This window comes from Balaenoptera ricei, chromosome 1 (genome assembly GCF_028023285.1).
Source record: "Balaenoptera ricei isolate mBalRic1 chromosome 1, mBalRic1.hap2, whole genome shotgun sequence".
NCBI lineage: Eukaryota > Metazoa > Chordata > Mammalia > Artiodactyla > Balaenopteridae > Balaenoptera > Balaenoptera ricei.
The window spans coordinates 36,143,788-36,162,133 of NC_082639.1; the positions used below are offsets into that span (position 1 = coordinate 36,143,788).

At 55.4% G+C, this 18,346-nt stretch overlaps 2 protein-coding genes across 5 annotated transcripts in view; both read left to right on the forward strand.

The window, feature by feature from the left end:
- Positions 1-6,072, forward strand: part of ST3GAL3 (ST3 beta-galactoside alpha-2,3-sialyltransferase 3) — a 232,414-nt gene extending 226,342 nt beyond the window's left edge. For all 4 annotated transcript variants that reach the window (XM_059920827.1, XM_059920847.1, XM_059920838.1 and 1 more), the window contains one exon: positions 5,024-6,072. In XM_059920827.1, coding sequence (XP_059776810.1) covers positions 5,024-5,113 — 90 coding nt within the window. In that variant the 3' untranslated portion in view covers positions 5,114-6,072. The remainder of the gene's footprint in view (positions 1-5,023) is intronic.
- A 4,783-nt stretch (positions 6,073-10,855) lies between these two features.
- On the forward strand, positions 10,856-12,320 carry ARTN (artemin). Its single transcript, XM_059897774.1, has 3 exons — positions 10,856-10,915; positions 11,206-11,350; positions 11,424-12,320. Exons 1-3 carry the CDS (start codon positions 10,856-10,858, stop codon positions 11,882-11,884), a joined length of 666 nt encoding a protein of 221 aa, XP_059753757.1. The 3' UTR covers positions 11,885-12,320.
- The last annotated feature ends 6,026 nt before the right edge of the window (positions 12,321-18,346 follow it).

Here is an 18,346-nt window from a genome sequence, read left to right on the forward strand (position 1 = left end):
CTCCTCCTTGCTGCTCCCCAGCCATCACATGCCCATCTTGGAGCAAGCTCACAGCCCTCCTCTCTGCTTCGATTCTCCTCTTCCCTCAGAGGACCTCCTCGCCCTCTCAAACAACCCACAGACCTTACCTCTCCGTGCCAGGATGCCCCCATACCTCCTCCACCCTTCCCCATGGCCAAGCACTAAAGCTTTCTAGCACCCAGAGTTGCTTCCCGGGTGATTCATATGTTCAGGTACCTTAAGTTCTCCCAGTCAGCTAGCCTCTCCTGGCACCTCTCCCTTCACAGCAAGAGCCCACGTGGAAAATCGAAACGCCTCTTACAGCACCCTTTGCTTCTACCACTCATCTCCCGCTGCTCCCAGCCTGGACCCTGGGCGTCTGGGGCTTGTGCTTTGAGCGGCTTCTCTACTCCTGCATCTGGGTGGCAAGTGTTGTTAGTGTCAATCTCCCGGAGTCCGAGCAGACTCACGGTTCAGCCAGCGCTCGTCCCTGCTCATCAGTCTCTCACATGCCCATCTCCAACCCCACTGCACTGTTCAGGCCTTATGCTCCCCAAAGCTCCCTCCCTCCCTCCCCTCCTCCACCTCCTCCACCGTGAGAAAACTGGAGAAAACTGCAGCCCCAGGGGTGCTCTGCCCCTTCGCCCTCCTCACTCCCACTCACCCTTCGCCCTTCGCAGCCTGGCTTCCCCCTTCACCTGACATACCTCCCACCAAGGTCACCAGTGACTCAAGGCTGCCGAGTCCAAGGGACACGCATCAGTCAGTCCCGCCTTTTCTGATCGCTCTGAAACACTTTCTGTGTTGACCGGCCCTTCCTGAGACGCTCTCCTGCTTAGACTCTGAGTCGGCCCTCCCTCTGAGACGCTCTCCTGCTTAGACTCTGAGTCGGTCATTTCAGTGCTCCTCCTGTTTCCCTCGCCAGGCTCTCTCATTCTCTTCCTCCGTGTCCTGGATTTCAGTGCATCCCTTAAGAGTCAGCATTAGCTAGGGCTCCATCCTAGACAGTCTTCTCTTCTCACTCCACATGTTTCCCAGGAGATTCACATCCCCATCCTTGGCTTCCGTTCCCATCCATATTGTCTTAGGCTTTTTGGGTTCATTCAGGCGGGCTCGAGTAATTGCGAGTTATTTCAAGGAAATAAGAGAGACTTGGGAATCTCATGAGAAGCCAGAAATAGCCTTACAGCTGGGCCTCCTGTTGCCTGGAATGGGGTTCAGGAGTGGGAAGCTCATCTTGGGTCCAGGAGAGCCCCTGACCTGTCTTAGCCCCTCAGCAGTGGCTCCAGCCCTGCCTCATTTTCACCAGGACCCTGGTGGTCTCTCCGTCTCTGCCTCTCTTCACATATCTTCTTGCTGCTTCGTCCCCTGCCAGCACCCACTCCAAACTTCTCTCACTGCTTTTACCTGCCCCCTGGCTTCTGTTTACTCCTATATTTGGTCTCTTACGTATTCCTTTTATATAAACTTTATGTAAAAGTTTTAGGCAGAAGGTGAGAGGCCGCAGACATAGGCAGTAGCTGGATCATGAAGGGCTTTCTCTGCCACGGTAAGGAGCGTGGACTTCGCTCTGAAGGCAGGAGGGAGCCATGGACCAGTTTTAGGCTGTAGATTAGCATGTAGTAGGGTCACTGTGGCTGCAGCGTGACCTAGAGGGTTCCAGGCAAGAACAGAAACCAGTGGGGACACTGTCTCAGCAGTCTAGGCAAGAGATGAAGGATCCTGCCCTGGAACTGTTCAGTGATGATGGGAAGACAGAGGTAAGAAACGGTTAGGATTTTAAATCAGCAAGGCCTGGAGGTGGCCTCCATGCAGGAATGAGGTGGAAGGACACCACCTTCCCTGAGGTGCCCAGTGGAGGCTGTTCCCTTTCTGCCACCTGCCACATCTCAGTTGTCAGGCCATTGCCCCCGCCCCCCTTCCTCATCCTGTAGAACCGCCTGGCTCTGAGGCTCACGGCATCTGCTGCACCACCTCCATGTGGAGTGCTGAGTGCTGGCAATGAAATCAAATGGCCTGGGTTCAGAGCCTGGCTCTGTACCTTCCTTTGCTTATCAATACAAGGGGTAATGTTAGGTCTGGGAAAGAGTCGATGTGATAATGTATAGAAGAGGCCTGGCCATGGTAAGCGCCCATACGTGTTAGCCACTATTATTAATATTAATGTTTTCACCCCTACTTACTCTTGTTACCTCTCAGCACCCTAGAGAAGTCACTGAAATGCTGTTGCTTGGGTGTAGGGTCCCTGTTGTCACCTCGGGGTGTCTTCGGTAGGCAAGTGAACCATTCCGTGCCCTGGCCCCACCGTTGCTTCACCTCCACCCGACTGATCAGTCCATTCTCCAGGCCCAGTGAGAGCCTGGGGATGTGAAGACAGTGGGGCGAGGACCGAATGCCGGCAGGATATGTGAGGGGTGTCAGAGGCGTTCATAAAGGAGGAGAGGACTTCCCTGGCAGTCCAGTGGTTAAGACTCCACACTTCCAATGCAGGGGGTGCTGGTCTGATCCCTGGTCGGGGAACTAAGATCCCACATGCTGCGCAGCACACCCAAAAAATTAAAACAAAACAAAACAAAACAAAAAACATAAAGGAGGAGAGAGAGTAGAGAAGGGTTAGAAGTTGCAGGTTTGGGGAATTCTCTGGCGGTCCAGTGGTTAGGACTCTGCGCTTTCACTGCTAACATCTTGTAAGCTGTGCGGCGTGGCCAAAAAAAAAGAAGATGCAGGGTCGTGGAGACCAAAGGAGGGAGTGCCTACAATGTCCAGCACTGCAAGGAAGTCCCAGGAGATGTGTGCTGAGAAGTGGCCGTCAGATGTACCAGCCCCGAGGGACTGAGCAGTAGCCAGAGGTTGAAGTGGGCTCGCACAGGAGTCTGCCATGGGAGGGAAATCTGGGCTGGAAATGAGGATCTGTGGGTTGTGAGCACAGCTGCTTTTCAGATACAGGGGAGGCACGGATGAGGTTTCCCAGGGAGATGACAGAGGAGGACATGTGATGGTCAGGGCAGAACCCTGGGGGCAAAGAGATAAAGATGGGAAAAGAGCTGTGAGAAGGAAGGCTCCTCTGTGAGCGAGCGTGGTCTCTGCATCCAGAGTCAGGGGTCCTGGTGAGGCTCCCAGAATCCTGCCCCAGCCCGTGGACAATGCAGACGGCGTAGTGAGGAGAGCGCTGTAAGCTCCTGTGCTGTGTGCGCCGGGGAGAGGTTGGGAAAAGAGCGCCAGAGAGGCGGTGTTGCCTGGTCGGAGAGAGAGATGCATCCAGGCAGACTTTTTTGTTTGCTCTGTTATTACGAACTTTGTCAAACGTATTCAAAGTATAGAGAGTAAAATAATGCACTCCCACGTACTGTCACCTCCCTCCCCCAGGTATCAACATGCGGCCTGTGTTGCTCAATCTGCTCTTCCTCTCACGCCTCCCCTCCCTGCTGGTTATTGGGAAAGAAGTCTCAGACATCGTATCATGCCAGCCATAAACATTTCAGTAAATTTCTCTAAAAGATAAGGACGAATTTTTTCAATATTATACCATTATCACACCTGGAAATTTAACAATAATTCGTTGATATCATCAGATATCCAGTCCTCTGCTGACCTTTCAACCCTCAGGGACTCCCAGTGGGTGTTCTTGAAACTGACCCATCAGATTGGTTACTTCTCCCTGGGGAGTGATGCCGGCATGGGCTAAGTAAAGAGCTGTATGAGTTTCTATGCTCGCTTGGATCCTGGCCCTGCCATTCTTCCATGCCTCCATTTTCTTACCTGGAAAATCTAATTTCATTCAACACATATGTACTGAGCACCTACTCTGTGCTAATCAGTCCCTGCCTTCAAAGACAGACAGTGAGCCAGATGTTTGAATCTTCAAGGAATGAGGGCGAGTTACCCAGTGGTCTGCAACAAGGACGGGCAGTTTGCAGACGGCTGAGGATAATGCCAGGAGCCAAAGGAGCCAGACGTTCAAGGGAGTACACAGGGACAGTTGTGTAGATGCAGCAACAAAGAGTGAGGAAGAGCCTGCCACCTCCAGGCGCCATGAGTGTGGATGTGAGGGAAGAAAGAGCGTGTCTGGGGGATGCTGTCCTTGGGGGCAGCCAGGTTTGTGGTTAGCACAGGAAGTTGAAGGGGGTGTTCAAAGAAGAGGAATATAGGGGATTTTGCCCAAGTTTCAGACTGAAAAGATTTGGAAGGTTGGAGGAGGTTGACTGGGTCAGATAAGGACCAGATAAGAGCTGTAAGTTCTCCACACCGGTAAGTAGTAGCTGTGAACATCCCAGGGTGAGCCTCAGCGCTGACGGATGCAACAGAGCGGTCAGCTGTGTCCAGACTGTGACAAGGCCATTGGCTTTCGTTGTTCCTTTATTCATTCAATCCTGTTTCATTCTTTGAGAGACTTAGTCATCACAGCTTCCTGGTGAGAGTACTGGGGAAAGGAGAGAACCTGAGCCTGGGTGCAGTCTTCCCCAGGAAAGCCCTGGAAGGCAGCGTCTTCCCTGCAATTTTCATATTAACCGTTAAGATGAGCCTCTGGCCCCCTGGCTCCTCTGGTCTGAGAGGCAGGATTTCATCAGCTGCCCCCAGGCCTGGAGAGTGGATTGCAGCAGGCCAGAGAATGACTAAGCCACCCCGCACGGTTCCCTTTCCAGCAGGGCCCAACCCCAGGCCTGGGCCGGACCTAAGTGACTCACATTGCCTGACCTCAGGGTGCCTAGGACCTAGGGGCCTGGAGAAGCCGCCGGGCAAGGACAGGTGGAAGGAGTGAGAACCAGGTTGGAAAGCCTACATCTCTAAGACTTGGAAGAAGTTAAGAGGCCGGGTAAAGGGGTTAGAAGGTTATTTTCTCCAGGTCCTGGGAAGGGAGGAGGGTGAGCTGTGGCACCTCTAGGGCAGACGTCCCACAGTCACAGCATCGGAGGGTGGCGGTCGGAAGTGGGCATGGAGCCCTGGGAACCTGCGTTCTAGCAGGGCCACATCCCAGCAGCCACCTGGGCTGCCCAGCTGACCACTGCTCCATCTTTCCTTTCAGTCCTGGACGCACAACATTCAGCGAGAGAAAGAGTTTCTGCGGAAGCTGGTGAAAGCGCATGTCATAACTGACCTAACCAGTGGCATCTGAGGTGGACCCAGCACGTGGCCACAGAAGTCCAGCCACCGCCACCTGCCCACTTCATTGGCCTCGGTCTGGCTCTGCCTGAGAGGTGCGGGAGCCTTCAGACCCAGAGAAGGACAGTGCCAAGTGGCCCCAGGGGTGGTGAGGCCTTGGTGGGGCAGCCAGAGCTGTGTCTGCTCAGAGGCCAGCCTCAGAGACCAGCACTAGGCCTCACTCTCAGCCTGGGTCCTCGAAGCCAGAGGGCCAGGAGGCCACTGGCCGTGCCCAGCGGGCCAGCATGCAGGAGGCGGACACTAGCAGCAAGGCTGCTGCCAGAATCGTTTCTCCAGTCCGTGTTCGGTGTATTGTCACTTTGTGAATTTGGGGTGGGGGGAGGGTAGGGATAATTTATTTTTCAATAAGGTTGGAGATGTCAAGTTTGGTCTACTGGCCGTGCAGAAGGAGACCCACTAAAGGGCCCCTCAGGCAGTGGTACCAATGGGCTCCCTGTAGAGTGGGAGTGCCAGGACTAGCCTGTGCCCTGCTCCGGGGCTACAGGGAGGTGGGCAGGATCTCAGGCCAGCCCCCTCCAGCTCATGACACTGTTTGGCCTTTCTTGGGGAGCAGATGGGATAGTCCCGCTCAGCAGCCCCCAGCTGTCCCACAGGGAAACCCTGGAGCCATCCTTTAAGCCAACAAGATGCCCCTGGGCTTGAGTGGAGAGAACTTCAGAGCTCGGGCGGTGAGGCCTGGCCCAACCTGATGGGAATGCCCCTCCCTCCCCAACTGCAGCCGACCCATAGGACACTGCCCCAGGCCTGGAGTGACCAACTTGGCAGCTGTTCTGGGTTTCAGCAGTGAGACTGCCAGGTCCTTGGGTTCTGCCTTTAGCCTGGACCAGAGGGAAGTGAGGCTCAAGGACCTCACCCAGGCTGTGGCAGCCATCCTGAGCAGCCATCATGGAAGCAATAAAGCTCTTCCCTGAACCTGGCCTCCTCTTGCTTTCTCTGACTTTCCTGGAAGAAACAGGAACCTGGGGCCTCAGCAAGTATGCTAAACCCAAGGGCCATCTCTCCAGCCCTCCTGGGTCCCGTTCACTTCTCGTGTTAGCTGAAGGACCTGGGTAGCCACCTAGGGGCCTTCTGGAGCCCCTCCTGTCCTATAGCCGTCCTGCACCCTCTTTGCCTTAAGAGAGGCAGTCCAGGGGCATCAGGACATGCCCCAGAATCTACCCTGCTGCCTCCTACAGGAGCCAGAGTTCAGGGGATTGAAGCCCCAGCCCGAGCACAGTGCCTCTGGGTCACCACAGCCCCAGCACTACAGGGACAGAGGTTCCTGCAAGCACAGGAAAGTTGCACGGCCGAGCCCCCAGCACAGGGACCTAAACCAATCCCGGCAGCTCCGCTGAGCCCTGGAAAGACACGCCCTCCCCCTTAGCACACAGGCACCCGGTCTCCCCTCAGGACCCCTCTTTCTGCACAGAAGAGGAAGGCACAGCCCATCTCTAGGACCCCTCTGGCAAACATTTTATTATTTTTTTTTAAATTTATTTTATTATTATTGTTTTATTTTTATTTATTTTTGGCTGAGTTGGGTCTGTTGCTGTGAGCGGGCTTTTCTCGAGTTGCGGCGAGCAGGGGCTACTCTTCGTTGCAGTGCGCGGGCTTCTCATTGTGGTGGCTTCTCTTGTTGCGGAGCACGGGCTCTAGGCGCGTGGGCTCAGTAGTCGTGGCTCGCGGGCTTAGTTGCTCCGCTGCATGTGGGATCTTCCCGGACCAGGGCTCAAACCCGTGTCCCCTGCATTGGTCTTAACCACTGCGCCACCAGGGAAGCCCCTCTGGCAAACATTAGAAAGGGCATCCCAACCTTACCCCCTAGAGCCCTGGAATCTGCTCTCTCCCTTCCCCAGCATTCCCAGGCAGGCCTGAGAAAGGCCAACGCACTCCTGCCCCTGAGGCCATAGGCCTGGGAGTGAGCTTCCTGCCAGAGCTGCCACGTGGCAACAGGTGGGGCTGACTGGCCCCGTCACCTCTTACCTGACATCCCAATCCAAGTGCCATTCCCTTCTGACTTCCCACATGCCCCTTTACTGCTGTGCTTTGTGCTCAGACAGAAGCCTCCTCAGCCGAGGGGAAAGTGAGGCCCTGACTGAGGGACAGGGAGACCCAGAAACTCCCTTCGATTCTGCTGGAAACAAGGCCACTATGATGCAAACTCCAATGCTTCCTGTGTCCTACGTGAATGGCGCCCCCTGGAGTTGTGCAGGGCATAGGCTGCATGCCAGCAAGCAGCAGCCCTGGCTGATACAGCCCTGGGGCAGAACCCCTGCACCCTGCCCCCCCTGCCCAGGCAGCCGGCTTGGGGAGGCAGCAGAACACAGAGCTGCTCACCGCCTGGCCTCCTGTCCCACAGGGGTCCTGCCGAGCCTGGGACAGTCAGGCTTCTAGTCCCCACCACTACACATTAACTGCCCTCCCGAAAGCTGTGGTTCTCCGCCTGGCCATAAACCAGAATCACCTGTGCAGATGTGGAAAACTGCACATGCCCATTCTGATTCAGGTCTGGGGTGAGGCCCAGATTCGGGTAGTTTTAAAAGGTCCACAGGTGGTTCAGATGCACAGCCAGGGTACAGCTGGTCCACACATGTTCCCTGAGCACTATCAGCTTCACCCACGGCTTCCAATTGTCAGTTGGTCAACGATTCCCAAATTGCCATCTCCAGCCCAGCTCTCTTCGCTTTGCTCCAGGCTACAAACTCAGTCACTTCCTGAACATTTCCACTAGGATAATCCACAGGTCCCTCCAGCCTGGCACGTCCAACACTGAACTGATGAGCTCCTGCCCCCAACCTATCCCTCCTTCAGGAGCCCCAACTGCCAGAATGCATCCCCTCCTCCTAGTCACCCAGGCCAAAGGCATGCCATCCTACTTCCTCACCGCATCCAATCAGGCACCAACTGAGTTTTCAAAAAGGTGTGTTCCTGAAAGAGCCCACAAAGCCCCACACTCTCCCCACAATTCAGCTTCAGAATCCTCTCTCCCCCAGCAGCCTCCTGACGTACCTCCAAACCACCCTCCCCACCACAGCCAGAGCCAGCCACTGAAACGCACGTTGGATCACACCATTCTCCTGCCTGAAACCCTTCAGTGGTCCCCAGTATCACTGGGATAAAGTCCAGACTCCCTGTTAGGACACACAGGATCTGGCCTTTCCTTACCTCTATCCATGTTACCCACCCAACCTCCATCCCACCCACCAGCCGAACTGCCATAATTAGGCATCTGAAATACTAGCCTCCAGCTCCTACCTCAAGCCTCAGTGCAAAAGTTCCTCCGCCGGGACCCTCCCCTTCTTCAGCCCCCGGCACCCACTCCTACCAGCGCCGCTGTGCCAGGCTGAGCAGTGGTGTTTGCAGGTGTGTCTGTACTCCAAGCCCCAGGCGGCAGCGGAGGGGAGCGGCGGGGCCGCAGGAGCCGGGTCAGACCGTGAAAGCCCCAGCGCAGTCAGTGCGTCTCGGACTCAATGCAGTGGGTCTGTTGAGAGAAGAAACTAGCGGTGGATCAGAGAGAGCAGCTAGTGCAGAGCGGCCAGCCAGGACGGCGGGAACCCGAAGGCCGGTGGGCCAAGGCAGGGACCGGCCTGTCCCCTCCCTCTCCCGCCCTCTGCCCGGCCTCCCAACTCTCTACTCCCAGTGTCTACAAACTCCGAACACTCAGTGTCCATGCCGCTGTGCCGCCCGGGTTCTCCACTCTGTCCTGGGGGCCCTTCCCAGCATCTCCTCCCCGCCCCACCGCGGGGGACCTAGTGGAGCCAGGGGGACCAGATTCCAGAGGGTGGAGTGGCCAGGTGAGCCCTGAGAGGTGGGGCGGGGCAGGGGGTGCTCGGGCCCCACCCCAGGATCCGGTGACGCCGGGACTGGAATTTGACACCGGACGGCGGCGGGCAGGAGGCTGCTGAGGGATGGAGTTGGGCCCGGCCCCCAGACACGGTCCACGGGCTCCACCAGCAGCAGGTCCCTCGGGTCCCAGCCCTCGCTGTGCCCCAGACCCAGAGCCCTGCACTTGCGGTAAGCCGACCTGTTTGCCCACCTCTCGTCCCAGCCCAGGGGCTAGAGGGAGCGGCCAGGGTCGTCCCCCTCCGCTCCTTTCTTACATCCTCCCTCTCCTGGGCCTGCTGCACAGCTCTCCGCCCCTCCCAGCCCCCCGCAGTCCCTCTTGTCGCTTGTTGGACTGCGCTAGCCCTGCTGGCCCGCTGTAATGTGAGGCTCCCGCTGCTGCTACAGGGCTCAGACTGGCTGCCAAGCTTTTGGCTAAAAGGGGCACTGCCCGGTGCACAGCCCTGGGCATGAGCCTTTTGAGCTGCAGGGGAAAGCCCAGTACTGGTCCCAGGAAAGGTGCCTAGAAGAACACGACACAGAACCCCCGTGGTGAGTATCGGGGGTGGGGGGGGGCTGGTAGATGGGGAGGAAAGGCAAGGGCTGGAGGACCAAGTGGCCCCAGATTGCCGGGAGGGAGACGTAGGGCCTGAGCTGCCTACGTCCCAAGAGACCTGCTCCTGGGCTCCCCCTAGTGCAGGGGGCCTTTAACCCTGCCTTGCCGGGCTTTCCCTCCATCAATGAGAACAGTCACTAGCCTGGCTCCTCAGGCCCGTATTCCGTTAGCCGAGCACACCTGGCCCTGGAGGACCTCACCAGGGAGGACCGGCCCACAGGTATGCAGACATTCTGTATGCTCAGGGGTGGGGGTGGAGGTGACTGCTGGGACCAAAGAGCAGGCCGGCTAGTGAGGGCTCACGAGGCTCCAGAGAGGTGCTTGGGAATGCCAGGCAATGTGGGCTCACAAAACCTGGTGGGACTCTGAAAGCCCAGCTGGGCTCAGGAAGGATGGTTCGTGGGGGAAACTTCTAGGAGCAGGGCCAGGCTGCCAGATCCAGGGGAAGCTGGAAGGGGTACAGACCTGGACCAGCTCTCAGGGTGGCTAAGCTCTCAGAGACCAGTCTCATGTAGAAGCAACTCCAGGGAGTTGCTGGGGCCTGAGTCTAGCTGAAGGTAGGGGAAAAGCCCACCCCCCGTTTGAGTCCACAGGCTTGGCAAATGCTACCCCCTGGTGGCCATAGGGAGCCATGGCCTAGGCCTCATGTTCCTAGAGGGCTCATCACCCTCCACCATCTGCTGGGTGGGCAGCACAGGCTGAAGCCTGGGCCTCACTATCATCAGATAACTCAGGTCAACCAGCAAGCACCCTAATTTTTCTCCAGGCCACAACCTCCTCCTCTGTGGCATGGAGAGAAGGCTCTCTGTGAGATCAAGGGTGTCCAACTGCTCCCTTCTCCAGCCCTGCAGCACAGAGCAGGAAGGTCACCTTTCCTGCACGGCTGCGTGGGTCTACCCTTGTGACCTTAGATAATTGCTGAGCTTCTCTGAGCCTTGTTTGCTCATCTGGAAAATGGGGATAATACCATTTACCTCATGGAGTTGTGAGGTCTGAAAGAGGGAACCAGGTGCAAAGCACCACGAAATAGGTTCATGGAGTTGTGAGGTCTGAAAGAGGGAACCAGGTGCAAAGCACCACGAAATAGGTTCTCGATGCAGCCACTTCTCCTGGGTTGAGCCCAGCTGCCCAAGCCCCTTGTCCCTCATCTGGAGAAGCTGAAGTGGAGAGATGACCTGCTCAAAGGATAACTCATCTCTCAATGTTCCAAGCTGCCTCAAGAGGAGGGTGGGGGAACAGGTCAACTACGGCTGATGGGAGTTCCTGGTGTTGACAGAGATGGAGCCTGGACGTGGAGGCCCTTCTGTGCTGCCCCTCTGGCCCCGGCCTAGGCGGCAGGTGAGTGGTTCTCCCAGTGACTCCCACCTGGTACTGAAGAAAGGTGGCTTGACTAGGGAGAGCAGGGCTCCCTGGGCAGGCGTCAGAAGTAGGTGGGGGAATGGTCAGGGAGGGGCCCGGAGGAAGGAGGAAAGGTCAATGCCCTCAGGTGGTGATTCCTTACCCGGGCTCCCCGGGGCAGCTGATCCATTATCCTCCAACCCGAGCCCTTCCATCCGGCCCCAGCCCCTCCCTGCACCCACCAGGGTTTCCTCCTCCCCCCTGAGGCTCCATCTCGTCTCTCCGAGCAGCCTGCCCTGTGGCCTACCCTGGCCGCTCTGGCCCTGCTGAGCAGCATCGCCGAGGGCGAGGCCTCCCTGGGCCCCGCACCCAGCAGCCCGGTCCCCCGAGAAGGCCCCGCGCCGGCCCCGGCGCCCCCCGCGGGTCCCCTGCCTGGTAGGTGAGAGGGCGAGGGCGCGGGGCGGGGCGGGCTGGCCGGGGACCCGCGCGTGACTGCGTCTCGTTCCAGGGGGCCGCGCGGCCGGTCTGTGCGGCGGAAGAGCCCGGCGGCCGCCGCCCCCGCCGCCCGCGCACTCGCCCGCTGCCCCCCGAGGGCCCCGCGCTGCGCGGGCTGGGGGCCGGGGCGGCCGCGGGAGCCGGGGGAGCCGCGCGCGGGCCGCGGGGGCGCGGGGCTGCCGCCTGCGCTCTCAGCTGGTGCCGGTGCGCGCGCTCGGCTTGGGCCACCACTCCGATGAGCTGGTGCGTTTCCGCTTCTGCAGCGGCTCCTGCCGCCGCGCGCGCTCCCCGCATGACCTCAGTCTGGCCAGCCTGCTGGGTGCCGGGGCCCTGCGGCCGCCCCCCGGCTCGCGGCCCGTCAGCCAGCCCTGCTGCCGACCCACGCGCTACGAGGCCGTCTCCTTCATGGACGTCAACAGCACCTGGAAGACCGTGGACCGCCTCTCGGCCACTGCCTGCGGCTGTCTGGGCTGAGGGCTCACTCCGAGGGTATGCGGAAGCACCCTTACCTGTGGATCTAACTGCCTGGGGCCGGCCGGGGGCCTCGGCCGGAGACGGAGGCTTCGGCCGGGTGAGTTGACAGACATCAGCCCTGCGGAGATAGAGGCACGACTGACCAGCGGCCCCAGGGCTCTCACCCTGCCGGCCTCAGCCCCGCAGACACCAGAAACCTCAGCTGTGGAGACCCGAGGACCCACTGCTCACAGACTCTGGCACTGACCAGGCCATGGACCCAGGACTCCTCCTCTGGAGAACCCAGATGTGCCAGGTTGCAGCCTCAGCCCAGGCCTGGGGGGACAGATCTGGAGACACATTACAATTGTGTTGGGGAAGTGCCTGTGCTGGAGTGGGCCTTGGACTCACTCGTGGGAGCTGGACCCCTATTTATTACTTCTAAGTTATTTATTTACTTCTGTGGTTTGTCAGATCCTTTGCTGGGCTGTGGGGGCCGGATGGAGGTCACTCCCTGACCATCCCACTCACAACTTCAGGCTCACTCAGCAGTCACAGGCCTGGCCCAGGACTGCTTGCGCCCACCCAGCAGCTCTGGGAAATGAGGGGCATGGAACACAGGCAGAGTGAGTGACAAAGGTGTGTTCACCAGTCCCAACAGGCCAGCCAGCTCACAACCCCTGCACAGTCCCCAGCGGTTGGAGCCTGGTGTTACTGGTGGAGAAAGCCATACCCTTGAGACCTCAGGCGTGCTGTGGGCCTTGTTTCATGGTGAAGATGCAGAGAACCATACGTTGCCCCACCCCACTGTCACTCATCAGAGTCCAGGGCACCCTGACAGGTGCATAGCCTGCCTGTGCTTGCAGATGGCCCAGCATGGGGAGCTCACCACCCACATTCCGTGAAACAGCCCAAGTCAAGCGATGAAGAAGCTGAGGGTGGGGAAGAGGGTGCAGTGGGAGGCTGGTTTGGGGGGATGAAGCACAGAGCATCATGGGGATAAGAAAGCAGGAAAAGACTGAGGGTGCCTAGAGAGACCTGCATCTTGGGTAATGAACAAGGATATTCACTTATTCATTCAACAGATATTTATTATTTTATGTCAGATGCTGGGTAGAGAGCAGGGATACAGAAGTGAACCCATGATCTCTGCTCTTAAGCTTAAACCAGGAGAGACAGACAATAAATAATTTACATAAATAATATTTAAATTCAGTTTGGCAAACAGTATGAAAAAGACAAGAAGCTAAGAGGTACACACTCTCCTCTGGAAGGAAGAAGAGGTTAATGCTGACCCTGGCCTTCCACACTGTCCCCAAGTCATATCTAAGAAGTCAGTGCAATCCCTCTGAGCTTTTGTGTGTGTCCTGTGAAACCTTGTTTCCTGGGCCCAGTGAATTTGTCTTACATGATTTTTTTCTTTGCAAATAATATCAGGATATGTGTTTGGACGCAGGCTGGGTCTGAGGAACCATGGGACATCCAGAGGGGTCGTCAGGAGGCAATGGGCTGTACTGGTCTGGAGCTGAGGAGGCAGGTCTGGGCTGAAGATTGATTTGGCAGCTGTGAGGACACAGGCAGTAGCTGCAGCCAGGGGTGCACGAGGCACCATGAGAGTGAAGCATGTTGAGGCTGGGATCCCTCAGGCATTTGACCGCATTAACCAAAATTCCTTCGAGCTGCCTAAGCGCCTGCCCGCTTTGGCACAGCGGCCCCCTTCTCCCAGGCTACAGTGAGGAGCTGGCCCGGGCTCTCAGGGCTGTAGGCATTCCGGGTCAAGGAGGAGAAACAAGTCTGTGCTTCCATTCTTCTGTGTTCACTGCCCCAGTTCTAGGTGCCCTCAAAACTTTGGTGCTCTCGTGCTGCCCTCAAACACCCCCTTGGCCCTTCTCTCTGCCTCCAAACTGATTCAGGATCTTCAGTCGCCAACCCCCACCTCCAGCCAAAGACAATGGCAGCAGTGCCATACAGTTTGGAGACACCTCATGAAGGCCAGGGCCCTGGTCCTGGCTGGGGGTGAAGGGGGGGGGAGTTCTGTCAATTCCAAGGTCATTGCAACCAGGGAGCCCCTGCTGGAAAGACTCGAAAGCCTGGCAGAGTCCTCAGACCCTCCAGGCCCTGCCCCTTAGTGGACATCTGTGCTCTCAGAGCCACTTACAGGAGATGAGGTGAAGCCACGTCTGACAAGGCTCAGAGAGAGAGCCAGGTCAGAACCCCAGCCAAAGGCGCTAGCTCTCAACACTCCCCAAATTGTCGGTCCTTGGGGAGTAGGATCCCCCCAACTCAAGGCTGCATTCTGGGCCCTCTCTTGTTGCGGAGCACAGGCTCCAGACACGCAGGCTCAGTAGTTGTGGCTCACGGGCCCAGTTGCTCCGCGGCATGTGGGATCTTCCCGGACCAGGGCTCGAACCCGTGTCCCCTGCATTGGCAAGCGGATTCTCAACCGCTGCACCACCAGGGAAGCCCCTAGACTCTCCATTTTTGACTGTAGTCTGTTTCATATTTGCAAAATGACATTGCCCATTTGAGTGATCTTCCCAGAACTAAGGTATGGTCTCCTCCAAAGAGGTATCAAGTCACCGCCTCTTGCAAGACAGAAAACTACAGATGGCTTTGAAATGACAGTTTTTCCAGCTTCAGGGGTCACCCAAACATCCCTCTAGATTAGTTTCATCCAGGAATCAAGGTTCGGGGATCCATGCGCTCCTCCTGCCCCAGCCAATGGCGTTCCTCCTCTCTTGTCCGGGGATTGCCGCACTTTCCCCAGCTAGAGAGGCCGGTGACTGAGTGCATGTGGACTGGCTGCCTAACTGAGGCCTCATCTTGAAAAGGAAAGGTAGGGTAGAAAGCTGAGAGATCAGAGAAAAGATCTAAGAGAATTTGTGCCATGTGAGATCACTTTTCTTGTTCACAGGGGTGGTGCCTAACCTGTTTTGGAGTTGTACAGTCCTTACGGAAACTGATGAAAGCCAAGGATCCTCCCCACCTCCCACCTCCCACCTCACTGCTGAAAAAACCACCAATGTGTAAATCTGGTGAACAATTTGAGGGAGCCCACAGACTTTCCTAAGCTCATTCAGAGATTCCGTAGGAGTCCACGGCCCTTCAGCTTTCCTGCCCTGTTCTAGATACTATTATTAATGTCCTCCTGCAGCTAGATTAATTCCTCTGTCTGTGCTCAGGTTCCCATATCAGGGCTCTCTGTCTCCATTATTTACAAGCCTCCCTATTCTTCATCCTTTTTCTACTGAATGTCTTCTTTCCTTCTGCATTTAAACTCACTTGAATATATCACAGCATAAAAAAAATGACACTGTGATTACAAATATATAATCTACTTCCACCTCTCCTTCACTAAAAGTGCTCTGGCTGCGGTCCCCAGTGGCCTCATCATTACTAAACCCAAAGGCCACTTCTCAGCCTTTAGTCCTTTGGACTCTCAGAGGCGCCCAACTTTGTCAACCCTCTTGGAACACCTGTCTTGACTCTCCATTCCATACTCTCCTGGATTTTCTCCCACCCCTGCTCATTCTCAAACTCCTTTTGGGTTCCTTTTCCTTTCTCTGCCTCTTAAGTGTTCGTCAGGACTCTGATACAGACCTTCCTTCCCCATTTTACTTTCCCTGAGCAATGTCACCAACTCCCATGGTTTCAGTTACCGCCTCCAGGCTGATGATGCTCTCATTGCATCTCCAGCTAAACCTTTCTCCTAAGCTCTGTCTGTATTTCCAATACTTCTGTCTGCATAGCCTCAGAAACCTCAAACTGAACTTACCTGCCCTAGATGTCTTCCGTTCATTCCTTCAGATGCTCTCTCCACCCTTCTCTACCTGCTCTAAGCCCCACATCGATGAGCTTCCCTGCTCTCCAGCCTCCGAGCCTCCTCCAGGGTTCCCTCCCAAGTGAACGGCACCAACCTCCATCCAGGGACACGAGTCAGAAACTTGGACAACAGCCTAGACTCCCTGAGCTTTGTCACTTCCCTTTTCCATTAGTTCTCAGATCCTTAGATCCTGCAAGCCCATCCCACTTTCTCTCTTCCCAATGCTATTCTGTCGAAGTCTTCCTAATTTGTGGAATGGTTTATTGCCCATCCTCCTAACTGGTCTCTGTCTCCAGCCTCAACTCCCTCCAGCCATTCTCAGCCCTGTGACCTTTTAACATTAATTGAGCACTAACAGTAGTGCCTTGGGCCAGTTATAGGGATTCTGAGGTCAGCTAGAAAAATGTTCTACCATCAAGGAGACCACAGTTGGAGGTGGAGGTGGGGGAAGGGCTGCCCGTTTGGCAAAAAAAAGGGCTGCCCGTTTGACATCCAGTTAAACTGGAGTTTCAGATAAGCAATACTTACTTTTTTCAGAGGCAGCAGCTGGGTCTGAGGGTCAGGAACTCAGGACAGTCTGGACCAGAGAGATCTGGGAGTCACAGATCAAAGGCAAGGGAGTGGTGAGATATGCAGGAACAAGAGGAGAAGCAGAGGCTAAGGCCTGGACACCCAGCATTTAAGGAACAGGGAGAGGAGGAGAGACAAGCCTGTGAAGGAGACCAAAAGGGAGGGACCAGAGTGGTGGAAAAAAACAAAACAGAACAAAGGGAGGGAGTGGTCAAAGGGGCCAAATGCAACAGGAAAATCAAGTCACATAAGGACTGAAACTGCCCATTGGGTTTTCTGGCAACATGGTGGCCTAGAGACCCAGGCTAAGCTTCTTGCTGAAAACAACTAAAAATACTAGACAAAACATATCATATAGTTTTAAAAATTAATGTGTCCGTGAGCTGGCAAACACATGAGAAACATTCAGGCATGAATGAATGAATGGATGAATGAATGCAGGAAACTACAAAGGTAAGCAAAGCTCAGTAGTTGGCGTTCACCTTGAAGGCATTTTCCTTACCTGGGGAACCTGGGAATTGGTTTGTAAGGGTTCCATGAGCTTATGGTGGGGGTCTACTTGGAACATTCTCCGTAAGGCCAGGACCCCAAAGGACTATGCCCACACCTAGGGCGAACTAGAAATAAACCTTCCCCTCCTTTTCCTAACCTCTTTCCCTCAAACCAGGGGATACAAAGAAAGTTGCCTGCAATTAACTTTAGTGCTAAGTGGAAAGGGGGCAACCTCCCCTGAGAATTCTTAACTACAGGAGGGTCCTCAATTCACACTGTTTTAGAAGGCTGAAAAACTTCAAACTGGTTAATTCGTCATGGACATGGATTGCTAGTGGTTCCAGGTGACCAACAGAAGCTCTTTCTCTTCCTCTCCTGGGCTTTGGAATACTCTCCTGAATTTGGGGACCCCCTCCCAGGGTTGTCACAGGTTCTGGCCCCTATATGTCCTATTCTTACCTCTCAGAGGAGAGAAGAACCCATCTGTAACTAGTTCCCAAAGATTCATTCCCCAATTGGCTCTAAGCTATCCTGAATTGTCATCCATGTCTCCTGGAAGTCCCCTTTGGTCTGGTACCCAGAAATGCCCCCAACCCTGCCTGGGGCTCACTTCAATCTGTCTGTCCTAGGTGAGTTTATAAAGCATGTTCAGGAGCCACTGTTGGTGTGGTCTGGTACCCAGAAATGCCCCCAACCCTGCCTGGGGCTCACTTCAATCTGTCTGTCCTAGGTGAGTTTATAAAGCATGTTCAGGAGCCACTGTTGGTGTGGTCTGGTACCCAGAAATGCCCCCAACCCTGCCTGGGGCTCACTTCAATCTGTCTGTCCTAGGTGAGTTTATAAAGCATGCTCAGGAGCCACTGTTGGTGAGACTTGGCTTCTTTCTCTGCCAGGGGAACCCCCAGGCACCAGGAAGAAGCCCTAGATTGGAAGCAGGGAGAAAACTCACTTTGACCAAGTTGTGGCCTCTGGGCCAAACCCTAGTCATACACCATCTCAGCTTGTCCTTCACTGCAGGAATTACTGTTCTTATTTTTTATAAAGTGAGTTTCAGAAGAAGTCAAGGTCTTATGGCTAGAAAGAGGCAGAGACAGGTTTTGAACACAGGCCTAAGTCCAGAATTTGTTCTCTTAACCCTCCCCCCATCCCCCTACCTGCACAATGAGATGTCAGTATCAGGGCCAGGTATTTCACACCCCCATGCACAGACCTGGAATCAGTTACTTTATTTTGACTTCCTGTTTCCTCCTTCCAAATCCCCCCTGCCTCTACTCTTTCCCCCTTCAACAGTATCATACTATAGATACATTTTTCTAAAATGCAAATCCAATCATCACTGCCCACTTGAAACCCCATGATGGTTTCATTTTGCACTTAGGATAAAGTGTAAACTGTTCCCCACTGAGTCTACTGTTCCCAACTTGTCTTTCCAACCTCATCCCTTCTCCCTTCCTCACCCCCACAGACATCCCCTTAAAGCGAGCACAAATTACTAGCTATACTTAAAACATTTTCTTTTTTTTATATATATATAAATTAATTAATTATTTTTGGCTGCATTCGGTCTTTACTGTGCGTGGGCTTTCTTTTTATTTATT

Coding starts and splice junctions, on each gene's coding strand:
- ARTN (XM_059897774.1), top strand. CDS start 10,856: ATGGAGCCTGGACGTGGAGGCCCTTCTGTGCTGCCCCTCTGGCCCCGG. Junction 10,916..11,205: donor GGCCCCGGCCTAGGCGGCAG/GTGAGTGGTTCT, acceptor CTCTCCGAGCAG/CCTGCCCTGTGGCCTACCCT. Junction 11,351..11,423: donor CCCCGCGGGTCCCCTGCCTG/GTAGGTGAGAGG, acceptor GTCTCGTTCCAG/GGGGCCGCGCGGCCGGTCTG.